Raw genomic sequence first — 13,333 nt, 5'->3', positions numbered from 1 at the left:
CCCCCCCCCCCCCCCCCCCCCGCAACTCTCCACCCCATCCCATTTCCTTTTGGAATGTTGATTCTGGTCCAAGAATTTCCAACACTCCCCAGAGTCCCACGACCCTCTCTCGGCCCTTGCAGAGTGACGTCAGCTGCTGGGCATCTGGTAGTGATTACCCACCAGGGGAGGGGGCTGTGGTGGGCCCAGCCTGTTCGGCCTGGTCAGGCTCTGGGCGGCTGGTCCTTGTCTTCCGAAGGGGCCCAGCTGCTCTCAGCTCTCATTTCCTGTGGAGACTTTCTCACAGTCCTCGAGACCCCCGGATGCCTCAGGCTGTGGGAACTGCACTGGCTCAGGAAGGACGGGCTGTACCCCCACCCCCAGCTGGAGCCACATGCCCCGAAACCCTCAGGGGACCTTGCGTGCGGAATCCTGGACCTATGTGGAGTAGAGCTGGGGAGGAAGTTGGATACCTCACTGACTGGGCAACATTGAGCAACTCCCTTGCCCTCTCTGGCCCTCAGTTTCCCCATCTGTAAACTGGGGACAATAATAGCACCTGCTTCACAGGGTCATCTTGAGGACTAGCTGAGGTCCCGGGTTTGGCCCAGGGAAGAACCAGCACACAGGAGCTGCTCTAGCTACCACCGCACCGATGTTCTAGAAGAGTTCACTGAGGCCCAATGAGGGGGTCACACTGCTTCCTCCCGCTCAGCGGAGGGCCCTCTCCAGAGCCAAAGAAGGTCCTCTCTCCTCCCATCCCTGCTCCATTTCTTCTTCTTGACATAGCTTTTGGGCTCCTAGTCCAGTTGAAATATTATTTCTTTTTGCCCTCCCCTCCCCACCTTCTCCTCATCTCTATCTCGGAGTGGTCCCCTTTTCCCAGGGGAGCCTGCCTCGTGCAAGGAACAAAGCAGATCTAGTCCGAGCAGCTGTGTGTCCTGGATCAAGTCACAAACTTCAGTGTTTTCCTTTATCAAGGGCATGGCGGTCAGTGCTCCATACATGCCCTCCCCTTTTGCGTATCAGTTAGTAGCTCTCGGGGCTCAGAATCCTCAGCTCTGCGCTGGGAAGAATGGCCCCCCTCTGCCCTATCCTCACAGGGCTGGTACCCTTTCTGGACACCTGCCGGCAAGCTCACCGCTGTCCAGAAGACTGAGGGCACAGAATGGTGGAGAAGGAGCGGGGATGTCTTCAGGACAGTGGTGGCCCACCTTACAGGAGGCAGGGCAGGGCAGGGCAGGGGCTAAAGCCAACAGCCTTCCTGGCAGAGAACCCCAAAGGCCCCATAGCAGGGTATGCAGGGAAAGGCAGGGGTTTCTGTCCCTGCGCCTGGGTGGCTCAGTCGGTTAAGTGTCCAACTCTTGATCTCAGCTTAGGTCTTGATCTCAGGGTCATGAGTGCAAGCCCCACGTTGGGCTGTGCGCTGTGAAGCCTACTTAAAAAAACAAACAAAAACCTAAGGAGCACAGAGCAGTGTTGTTTCTCTGCCAGGGTGAGTGACGATTGGAGTGAAGGGTGGAAAGAATCTCAGGCCTCAGGAGGGGCAGGATGGGAGATCTCCATGGCTGGGAGCTTGGGCAGCACGAGGAGGCACACGGGTCTGGGAACTCTGCACCCTTCCTTCTCAGGATCCTCGTGGCCTCTCCGGGAAGACAGTTTTGTCCTTTTTCCAGGAGAGGTACTTGGACATCAGAGAGGTGAAGGCAGGGGAAAGCAGAGAAGCAGGAGGCAGAGGTTGGGGAAGTGTCCACTTGAGGCCACGTGGCCAGGCCTGGAGGTCCAAGGGAGCCAACTGGGGGTCAGAGAGAGGGTAGATGGGCCACAGGCCTGTCTGCAGAGGGCAAGGCTGCCCATGGCAGGGGAGGGCCAGGGTGGAAGGGGACTGAAGCTCCTATCTACTGCCCCTCCTCCAGGATCCCTCGGGAGCCTTGCCCTTTCTCCTGGGCCGGGTCGGAGGCCCTGAAGGTAGAGCTCAGATCTGGACCCGTGTTGGGGAAATAAAGGATCATGGGCTCTAATAACTGCTCATTAATCCAATTAATTAAGCTAATGTATGCAATAAGCGGCATCAGTTATCAGAACAAATCAGTTAATACAGGCAATTAAAAGGGCTGGTTATTTGAATAATTAATGTGGCTGATTAATGGGACTGATTTAGCTCAATTGTCAGTATTATTTATTAATTGATTTCACCACAAATATTAGAGAGGAAGTGCCTTTTTAAGTCCATAAAATTAAAAAAAAATAATTAATTAACGGAGCTGAGTTTTTAAAAGTGGAAGCTTTGATTCCTGAATTTGATCATAACAATGGGAGGGAGAATGTTCTAGAAATCTCCAAGCAAACTGAGATCTGAAAACCAAGTAGAAATTTCTCTGGCCTAAGGGAGAGAGGACGTTCCAAGCAGAGGGAACATCCTGTGCAAAGGCCCTGAGGCTGGAGGGGGCAGAGGTCTTTGGAGGAAGTGCAAGCAGACTGGAGAGCAAGGAGCAGCCATCCCAAGGAGGGATGGCTGACCGTGCCAGTCACAGAGAACCGAGCCATGAGAACCAGACTTTGTGCCCAGGGTTGCATGGAGATGCTGTGTGACATTCATTCACTCCAAAAAATCTTTATGGGGTGCCTGGCACTGTTCTAAGCAGATCCCAGGTCCTGTCCTTGTGGAGCTTATGTTCTAGTAAGAGAAGATAGTCAATGCATGGCAGGTCACATGAAGTGCCACAGAGAAAAACTAACCAGGGAAGGGAGGTAGGGAATGTGGAGTGGGTCACACTTTCAGATGGGTGGCAAGGGAAGGCCTCACTGAGAAGGGGACGTTTTAGTAAAGATCTGATGGAGGGCAGGGAGAGAGCTCAGTGGTATCGGGAGGGAAAATATTCCAGCAGAGGAGGGACAGAAAGTGCAAAGGCCCTGGGGTGCCTGGGTGGCTCGGTTAAGCCCCGCGCATCTGGCTCTGTGCTGACAGGGCAGAGCCTGCTTGGGATTCTCTCTCTCTCTCTCTCTCTCTCTCTCTCTCTCTTTCTCTCTCTCTCTCTCTCTGCCCCTCCCCCCATCTCAAAAATAAATAAACTTAAAACATTTTTAAAAAGAAAATGCAAAGATCCTGAGGTGGGGACAAAATCCAGCAAGAAGCCCAGCCTGGCTGGAGCAGCATGAGTGAAGGGAGCAGGTTAGGACATGGGATGGGGGAGGTGGTGAGGACCCACTCTATAAGACTGTTAGGAGGACTTTGGCCCTTACTCTGAGTGACACTGGGGGGCCACTCCTGCGGGTTGAAGCACAGGAAATCCCAAGATCTGACTTCCACTTTAACAGGAATGCGCTGGTTGCTGGAGTGAGAACAAGTCACAGAAGACACAGAGGCAGGGAGGCCAGTGCTGAGGTGGTGGCAATAGTCCAGGCAGGTGATGGCAGTGGATCGGAGGCAGACATTACGTTTGGGAAATCCTAGAGTCTTGCGGAGGGGCAGAGTGAGGTGATGGGGACTGAGTGCGGCCCAGCTTCTTGGGTCTCCGCCTCTGCCCTGAGCTCCCCTGTTGGCTCGGACCCCCCGGTCCACTTGATCCTTGGTGCAGGCACCCCCTTCTCCAAGGCTCTCCTCCCTCGCCCGAGGGGAAGTAGACAGGAAGGAGGGAGGAAGCACTGGGGCGATCCCAGTGTCCTGTCCAATCTTTTCCCAGCAGCGAGCGGATTTCCGGGACTGAATAGCCGGAAACTCTGGGATGGGACACCTCACCCGGGAAAAGCTGGCAGAGGTGAGCGGGGAGGAGGGGTCCCCACTCCAGCTGGCTCCCACAGCTGCTGGACAGAGGGAACCAAATTGGCTTTGGAAAACTGCTGTGGCTGTGGCTGGGGTGCAGCTTGAGAGGCTATGTTTTTTGTTTTGAAGTTTATTTACTTTGAGAGAGAGAGAGAGAGAGAACAAGCAGGGGAGGGGCAGAGAGAGAGGGAGAGACAGAATCTTAAGCAGGCTCCATACTGTCAGTGCAGAGTACGACACGGGACTCAAACTCGTCAACCGTGAGACCATGACCTGAGCCGAAACCAAGATTTGGACGCTTAAAAGACTGAGCCACCCAGGCGCCCCGAGAGACTATGTTTTTAAGTCAGGAAGGACTCTGCAAGAGGGAAAGTTAGCAGTGGGGTTGCTAGAATGTCAGAAGAGGGAGGCCTGTCAGACAACCTCTCACCGAGGAGCCCTGTGGCCCCAGGAGCAGGGGGGGAGCCCTGTGTGGATTTCTGCCCTGGGAATGCACACCTTACCCATGATATTTTAAGCTCAGATTTTGTGTGTTGTCTTAAATTAAATGTATTTTATTAAATTTATTACATTTACACGCCAGGCACTGTGCTGGGAGCTTCGCCATGAACGAGGCAAAGTCAATGCCCTCATGAAGGTGTCGGGTAATTAACAGTCAACAAATAAATGTAAAATGATCATTGCAGGCAGAGACTGAGGAAGATAAAGCAGGGTTGAGGCCAGGGAGTAAAGGACCAGGGAGGGTGGTCCGGGAAGGCTTCTCTGAGGAGGCGTGTTAAACCGAGTCCTAAATAAACGAGGGGGAGGGGCAAGCTGCATGGAGATCTGGAGGAAGGGCATTCCAGGCAGAGGGAATATGCTCCTGGTAGCAAGAGTGAGCTTGGTGACGAGGCCAATGTGGCTGGGGCAGAATGAGGGACAGAATAAATGAGGGAGGCAGGTTGGGGGTCAGCAAGGTGGGTGGTTGGGGGCCTCCAGGTTACACAAGGCCTTGTATGTTGGGGAACGTATGACCTGCTTTATGCTATTTTTTTAATTTTATTTATTTTTTTTTAAATTTTTTTTTCAACATTTTTTATTTATTTTTGGGACAGAGAGAGACAGAGCATGAACGGGGGAGGGGCAGAGAGAGAGGGAGACACAGAATCGGAAACAGGCTCCAGGCTCCGAGCCATCAGCCCAGAGCCTGACGCGGGGCTCGAACTCACGGACCGCGAGATCGTGACCTGGCTGAAGTCGGACGCTTAACCGACTGCGCCACCCAGGCGCCCCTTTAATTTTTTTTTAACGTTTATTCATTTTGGAGAGAGACAGAGAGACCGAGACAGAGCGCGAGTGAGGAAGGGGCAGAGAGGGAGACACAGAACCCAAAGCAGGCTCCAGGCTCGGAGCTGTCGGCACAGAGCCCGATGCGGGCCTCAAACTCACAAACTGCTAGATCGTGACCTGAGCCGAAGCCAGACGCTCAACCGACTGAGCCACCCAGGCGCCCCTGTGGCTGTTTGTCTGGCATAATGAGGGCACCTCTTTACTCTCACAAGGGAAGAAAAGTTCTGGTTTGGGTGAAAAATGACATGCCCAGCCATTTGCAAGTCACAGAGAGGTGTTTACATCTTGTTCCATGAGAGGAGGGAGCCCAGGGCGGGTGGGGGTGCTGTGTGCACCCGTGACCGGCTTAGGTTTTCACCTGAGGGCCACTGGGGGTGGGGTGGAAGCTGAGAGCCTGTGAGAACAGACAGAGAGCCAGCGAGAAGGCTGCCGTGGGCTCCACAGAGGACCCGGGGCTCCCGGACGAAGCGAGCGTTGCCTCTTGGAGAGAAGTGGTCAGGATCTATTTTGAAGGCAGAGTCGCAGGATTTCCTGACGGGTTGGGTGTGGGGTGTGACTGGAAGAAGAGGCACAGATGACTGCAGATTTTTTCTTGCCAAACAAAGCAACGAGGATACAGCTGACATCAACTGAGATGGGAAACGGATGTGGGGAGCAGGGGTGTGGCCGCAGGGGGCGGGTAGCAACAGACCTGCTTTGGATAAGACAAGTCCAAGATGACTTCAGACATCCAAGGGGCCACGCTAAGGGGACAGGTGGGTTTGTGAGGCTGGTGTTAAAGGGGCAGTTCCAGGCTGCATCAGAGAAGAGATGGCATTTAAGGTCAAGGACCCAGGGGAGGTGGCTCACAGCGTCCCCCACGAGGAAGGTTAGTAGCTGTCTGGCACCTGGGAAAGCTAGCCACTCCTGGCCTCTGGCCTCTCCAGGTCCCATCCCAGCCACCCTGAAGGCTGGGGGATCCATTCCACAGCCCACAGTCACCAGCAACAGCACCACACTGTGTTGCTGAGCCGGCCACTCTGCCCAGGAAGAGCGTGCAGGGTGGTGGTGGGGGGAGAGGAGGCTGAGCCCCAGCCTGGGGCCACCAGTATTTGGAGTGGAGAGGGACGAGAACACTTGGATGCTCTGAAGCTGGGTGAAGACAGTGATCTGGGAAGTATGGAACATTTATCAGCTCCTGGAGTCCTGGTGACAACCCAGGGAGGCAGAGGCTGTCATTATCCCCAGTTCTCAGGTAGGACCCCCCCCTCCCCAGCCCACCACTGCCCCAGAGAGGTAAGGGGATTTGTGTGGGGTCGCACAACTGGAGAGTGAGCGCTGTCAGCTGCAATGCCCCCCTCCTGGCTTCAGGATTAGCCCTCTGGGGCCTTGAGGGCCAGATGCTGGCACCAGGCAGGTGGGAAGAAGCTGGCAGCTGGGGATCCAGGTAGGGCTGGGTACACTCAGCTCTCTTCTCTCCTTCCAGGGCTGCTGGAGAACCAGAGGCTGGCGGGGACTACGTGAAGGTAAGAGGGGCTGGGCAGGGGACACTGGACAGCTCAGAGCCTGTTCCACGAAGGGCAGAGTTCTTTTCTGAGCCTTGTTGGGAGCGGGACCTCACTGCCTGTTCCCAGGAGGAGAGGGTCTCGGGGTCGGCGCGGAGCTTGGGCTCTGGTTTCACTCCCGAGGACCTTCTTCCCATGCCATTGTCTCCCAGCCCCAAACACAGGACACCCCACTGTTTGTTACCACCAGACCCCACCCACCTGCCAGCTGGACAGGGCCCGGAGGATGTCTCCCTACACAGACCGCGGAGCCCCAATCCCACGCGGTCTCTGAGCATGTGCTGATGTTGAGAGGTGGGAGGAAGAAAAGGTGCCTCAGTTTTCATCACAGATCATGGATGCAGCTCATGTTTGCCACACACTTAATTTGTCCCGGGCGCTGGGAATGTTGAGAATGCAGTTTTGAGACGATGATGATAACGAGAGTAACTTTACGTCTTGGGTGCCTACTGTGTGCAGAGCCCTGTGCTGGCTGCCAGCACCGGAAGGGAGACAGTTATGAGCTCTGTACATGAAGGAGGTCTTTGGCTTCTTCCCTCATCGCTGGGCAGGGAAGGTCTTCCTGTGTACCCATCTACGTTTGGGAAACTTGGGGCCCAGACACGCACAGTGATTTGCCCACAGCCACACACCGCTACCACAGGGCAGAACTGAGATTGCAGTTCAAATCTGAGAGATAGAGACTGAGCGAGGGAGGAGCAGACAGAGAGGGAGGCACAGAATCCGAAGCAGGCTCCAGGCTCTGAGCTGTCGGCACAGAGCCCGACGCGAGGCTTGAACTCACGAACCGTGAGATCGTGACCTGAGCCGAAGCAGGATGCTTAACCAACTGAGCCACCCAGGCGCCCCTGCTATCCAATTTTATCTGATGCCAAGGTCACGGACAAAGTCCTTGGCCTTCCGCCTCCGGGAGCACCCGCACTGGGCCAGGCTGCCTGCTGAGTACGGAGCATACAGCAGAGGCAGGAGGTCCAGGTTTTGTGTTCAAAGGGCTCCTGGTCCACATGGGGACCAGGACAAAATCATACAGAGTGGTTTGGGCTTTTGTTTTGTAATCCAGCAGACCCAAATTTTAGTCCCAGATCTGCCACTTACTTGCTACACGGCTTTGGGTATGTGGGTCACCTCTCTGAGCCTCAGTGTTCACCTATGTGGTAGCAGAGGCTCCTCCCACCTAGGATCGCTGTGGGCTCAATGAGTCCATCCCCATAAGTAGGGTTGCTGGGCCTGGAATAGAGCAGGCTGGCCTGGCTCCTGACCTCAGGAACATTCCATCATCTGAGATGTTGCCTATAAAACTCTGTGTTCCTGGGGCGCCTGGGTGGCTCAGTCGGTTAAGCATCCGACTTCAGCTCAGGTCACGATCTCGTGGTCCGTGAGTTCGAGCCCCGCGTCGGGCTCTGGGCTGATGGCTCAGAGCCTGGAGCCTGCTTCCGATTCTGTGTCTCCCTCTCTCTCTGCCTCTCCCCCGTTCATGCTCTGTCTCTCTCTGTCTCAAAAATAAATAAACGTTAAAAAAAAAAAAAAAACTCACACCACCAAGTTTAAAAAAAAAAAAAAAAACTCTGTGTTCGTGACTAGTGAAGGAAGCTATTGGAGGTCAGGATGTAGGGGAGCTTGGGAGGTGGGGAGAGGGAGATCGAGGAAGGCTTTCTGGAGGAGGAAGCGTTGAAGCCAAGCCATTGGGGTTGACCAGGAATGTTCACCACAATCCTGTCCCCAGAGGAAAAGCTGAGAAGGAGCAAAGATAAGCAGAGATAGGCACTTGAGTGATCCAAGCAGAGGCAAGAGTGTGGGCAAGGGTCAGAAGGCAAGCTGGGTGAGCCCAGAAAGTGCAGCCCCGGGCTGCAGCAAGTTGAACTGGAGCTGCTCTGGGAATCTCGCCCTGGCTCCTTATCTAGAGCCCTTGCACCACAGAGGGACAGAGGCCTTAGGGAGAACTGGCACCAAAGCCAGTGGGTAGGACCCACAGGGCACACATTTCAGCAGCCCACAATTCTCAGTCACCTGGCAAGGTAGTGAGATCCCCATCACTGGTGGTAGTAAGATCCCTGTGAGGATTATTAACTTTGTATTTTTCCTTTAGTGTATGGGGCTAAAAAAAAAATGTATTTTAAAATATTATAAAAGAAATAATACCTGCTGACTGGAACTGATTAAACAGTTCTCTAACGGGTGCAGTCAAAAGAACGTTAGGTTTAGCTTCAAGCCTCAGACGGTGGTAGAATCAATAGCCAGTTACCAAAAGTCCGTTCCTGCCCCGAGGCACTAGCTTAAGGAACTCCAGGGTTCTCAGACCCTGATGTGAATACTTTGATTCTAAAGCAAGGGTTCCCAAGTTCCAAGACCATAAAACTCCAAGCTCCCTGCTCAGAGCTTCAGATGTGTTTGCAGAAAAGAATCAAACCACTGAAGCCCAGCGAGGTGGACTCACATCCCTAATGTCACACAGCCTGTCACAAGGATTTGTACCTTAGGCCTGACTGATGCAGAGTCAGCGATGACTCTCTTTAATCGCAGCACAAAAAGCCCCGGCAATAAGCTTGAAAATAGTAGCATGCATTTACTGAGCACTTACTTCATGCCTGGCAACTTAACGTGCATCAACTCAGCCGAGGCTCAGAAGGGTTGTATGAGGTCAGCACAGGTATCTTTTGCAGATGAGTGAACCTGGGCTCCAAGAGGAGGGGATGGTGGGGTGGAGGTGGGGACACTGCTAGTCGAACCCAGGTTGGTGCCCTGAGCATTGAGCCTTACTGGCTCTCTGCACCCCCAGAGTCTGTCAGATCAGCATCCGGTGATAATTCTCAGCAGAGTCCCTGATTCCGAGTCAGAGGGGAGAAATCCTGGGCTCTGGGAGGTTTCCCGAGGCCACAAAGGATTTGGTCAAACGCGTACAGGGGTTTGTTTCCGGCTTTGGATACGATTTAATTCAAAGTCTTTGCCCGCCCCGGGTCAGCGAAGGGTACAGGGTGCGGCGAGTAGGGGAGGCAGGACCCCCCCCCCCCCCCGAGCCCAGGCATCCCCACCCCATCCCGCTGCCCCTCCGTGACCGCCCCCCTAGGCTGGTCCTCTGCTCCGCATCCCCCGACTCCAGGCAGCCCTGCGGGGCTGGAGCGCGCGGGGCGAGGGGCGGGGAGCGGGGGGCGGGCGGAGGGAGGAACAATGGCCCCCTCCCCTCCCCTGGCCGGCTGGAGGGTGGGGTCTCCCCGCCCCGCCTCCCCGCTCCTCCCCCGCCAAGGCGATGAGGTAATCGCGCCGCCGAGAGGCACGCGCAGCCGGTGCCCAGCCCGGTCGGTCCCCGCGCCCCTGCCCCGCCGGCCGCCGCCCCCCGCACCGGCCCGGCCCCGGACCCCCGGCCCCACCATGACCGAGCGGTGCAGCCTGTGGAGCGCCCTGTCGGCCGCCGCCTGCTGCTTCTACCGCGGCTCCTTCGTGCAGGTGCAGGTGAGGGGGCGGCTCGGTCCCCGCCAGGCGCTCCGGGCTGGGACCCCGGCCGCTCCGCCCCGGGCCCCGGGGGCCGCGAGCCTCAGCCCGGGGGCGCCTCGCAGGGTCTGGCGGGGCCGGGGCAGGGGCAGGGGCTGCGGGAGGGGGCGGGGTCGCCCCAGCCTCACCTCTGGGCGCCCAGTCGCTCCGCAGGGTGAGGGTCCGGGCTGCCGCTCCCGGGACTCGGGGCTGCGGGACTGTCGTTCGGGTCCCGCCTTCTCAGGAGGAGCTGAGCTGGGGCACTGGGTACCGGGAGCTGCGGTCCCCCGGCGTCCTGCCGGTCCTCCAGCGAGCGCTCCGGCCCCTGCGGCTGACCGGGGCAGGCTGGCTCCCCATTGTACCGGGGGCTCTGGGCTGGGGTCCGAAGGCTGAGTGAGGGGCGCGAAGCTGAAGGGATGCTGCGGGTGCCGGGGCTGGGGCCGGGGAGCCCGCCACCCTCCCTCCCTCTAGGTGGACTAGGGCAGGCTCGGGGCGCGGGGCTCCCAGCCCAGCCGGCCGGGCAGTGCGGGACCGCGCCGCGGCGGTGAAAGGGTTAAACGGAAGGGGGTGGAGGGGAGGACCCGGACCCCGCCTCTCTGCGGAGCATCATCTGGGGATGGCCTTGCTTGGGGTTGCCAGACCGTAGGAAGCTGGAGGGGGGGCTTGCTGGGCTCGGGCTGGGGTTTAGGGGTCAAGACCCTGACCGAGGGTCTCTGCGCTTTTGCCTCCGGAGACCCCTGGGGGACGGCGGGCGCGTCACCTCTGCGCTCCGCGAGGCTCACACACACACGCTCCGAGCCCGCCTGAATGACGGCCCCGCCGGCGGCGGAGCGCAGCATCCCCGCACTGGCCAATGAGGCGCGCGCAGGCGGGGAGGCGGTGAGATCATCTCTGGCCAATAGGGGTGCGCCGAGCTCAAGGATGCTGCATTCGCGCCCCAGCCCGCAACGCCCCCCCCCACCCCCCACCCCCAGTTTTGGGAGCTGGGGACCCCCAAGTCGAGAGTGAGGAGGAGGGCACAAGGACCCGAGGGCTCCCCACCCTCAGTATGTGGGAGGACAAAGTTGGTTACCCCAGATTCTTTCCGTGACCATTGAAAAAGTGGATCCCAGTACCCCACCCCCACCCCCTTTACAGATGAGGCTACTCAGGCTCAGAGAGGGAAAATGACTAGCGCAAGGTCACACAGTGGTGGGCAGAGTCTGGTGGCCAGGTTCTTTACCACACAACCCGCTCCCCTTCGTTGCCCTATGTCCGTCTTGTTCCAGTTGTGGAACTGGGGTGAGTTCTCAGTTACATGCTTTTTATCAAGGAGAACTCCAGAAGGCTGGGGTACTGTTGTCCTCTCCCCTGTGACTCGCAGTCTTCCCTCCCCAGGGTGTGGGGTGATGTAAGGAGGGAGACCAAGGACCCCGAAGAATAGGGAACTCCATACAGAAGCGTAGGTATCTGAGGGGACCCCCACCCCAGTTCAGTGCTTGGCCTAATTGCCCTTTGGGGGTATCAGTTTCTACCCGGGGTGGAGGAGGATGTACAGAATCCCCATCCCCAGAACCTGTCTTTTCCTGAGCACCTGTACCATCACTGACCCCCACCATCTGTCCCAGAGCCCTACACACTTCTCAATGCCCAGGTTTTCATGTGCCCATCACCAAGCTGCTCCTGCTCCTGCCTTTCTCACCTCGCAGAGTATCTCATTGTCCTCCCAGGATCCCCATCTGAAATCATCTCTGACCCCTCCACCCTCTTTCCCCATACCCGGTCAAAGGCTACATAAACAAACACCCTTTCCCCAGTCCCCACCCTTGTGCCCCACCCTCCCCTGCCTTTGCCTGGAAAGCACTCTTGAAAAGCCCTCTGTGGCTTCTAGCCCCCCACGGCAGCCTGACAGCCCTGCCCCACCTGCCCCCATCATTCTTGACCCTTTTAAACTTTCCCCCACCCCAGGACCTTGGCTCTGCCACTTTCTTCCCAGAAGCTCTTCTTTGCCCACCTGTCTGCCTGTCTGCCTGTCTGCCACCCTGCCTTGATGCTTTTGCTGGGCTCATCCAGTCCTTCTGCAGGCCTCCGTGGAAACATCACCTCTTCAGGGACTCTACTCCCTGACTAGATGAGGAGGGACTCTCTTAGCTCCCAGAGCTCTCTGTGCATCTCTAAACATTCAGAAAACCTGGAATTGCATGGCTCCTCTAAGGCAGAAGTCACCCGTCTTGATGACCTTGGGACCTCAGCCCCTAGCACAGGACCTGTCCCAGAGTGGGGGCTTAATCATTGTTGAAATAATGAAGTCAGAGACTCTAGATATCGCTGAAGCTGGGAATTAGAGTGTTTTGGGAGCAGTGTGGGTTGGGGTAAACTGAGGCAGTGTGGGAGCAGAGGGGTAGGGAATGGAGCTGCAGAGTTAGGCTCTGAGATCTTTGAGAAGTCTGAAAAGGCAGGGAGTGGACTGGAGGACCCTTGGACCCAGTGAGTAGGGGGTCCTGGGGAAAGACTGTCACCTGGACTGAAGCCAGGCCCTCTAGTGTCCCTTTCATCTGTCCTGGCCAGTTCAGGGTCAGTCTACCTATCCTAGAGCAGTCATCTTTGGGGCCTGGAGTTGGGGGAAGGGAGAGAAAGTAATTTCACATGTCCTCACAGTGACAAGGACATCTATGGGTTCTCTGGAGTATTATCTCCTTTCATCCTTGGAATCCAATGAGGCAGATTCTGTCATTAAGCCCATTTTGCAGAGGAGGAAACTGAGGCCCAGAGAACTCACATGGCACAGCCAGGACTGGGCAGGGCTTCATGGTGGGGGTGCACCTGGCGGCAGGAACTCCCCTCCCTCTGCTCTTAGGTATTCAACCCTGGGCCACAGTAACCAGGAAACCAGGAGTCTCCCTCTTTGGCAGGTGGGAGGGGGGTAGTCCTGGGCATTAACTCCACTGAGTGCCCTTTGGCTTCTCTGCTTGGCCACAGTTTCCCCATCTGGCCAGGATTGCTTGAGATGGCAAGGTAGAAAGGGCTTTGGGAATTGTAAAGGACAGCAGAGATGTCTGTGTGGGGGCCTCTGCTTCCCTGTTTATAGCTGCCTCCTCCAGCCTTCCACTGTATAATTCAGCATCCCAGAATGTATCCTCGTCCGCCCAGCCCTAAGTTTTTGTCCATGCCTTTTCCTGGGTACCTGCTGCCTTACCTCCCAGATCCACCTGTAGAAATCCTCCCTCTCCCAAGGCAAGATCTGTTTGGTGTTTTTGGTGCAGAATGAGTGTTT

At 56.6% G+C, this 13,333-nt stretch overlaps 1 protein-coding gene across 5 annotated transcripts in view; it reads left to right on the top strand.

Moving 5' to 3' along the window:
• Nucleotides 1-13,333, top strand: part of SH2D3C (SH2 domain containing 3C) — a 30,461-nt gene that overhangs the window by 7,029 nt on the left and 10,099 nt on the right. For 4 of the 5 annotated variants that reach the window (XM_049629027.1, XM_049629020.1, XM_049629052.1 and 1 more), the window contains one exon: nt 6,537-6,576. In XM_049629027.1, the coding sequence (XP_049484984.1) occupies nt 6,537-6,576 (40 nt within the window). Of the gene's footprint in view, nt 1-6,536; nt 6,577-8,180; nt 10,063-13,333 lie in introns of those variants that run through there. The other variant, XM_049629047.1, reaches the window with a different exon arrangement.

This window comes from Panthera uncia, chromosome D4 (assembly GCF_023721935.1).
Source record: "Panthera uncia isolate 11264 chromosome D4, Puncia_PCG_1.0, whole genome shotgun sequence".
Classification (NCBI taxonomy): Eukaryota; Metazoa; Chordata; class Mammalia; order Carnivora; family Felidae; genus Panthera; species Panthera uncia.
This window is presented reverse-complemented; position numbering and strand designations above follow the sequence as displayed.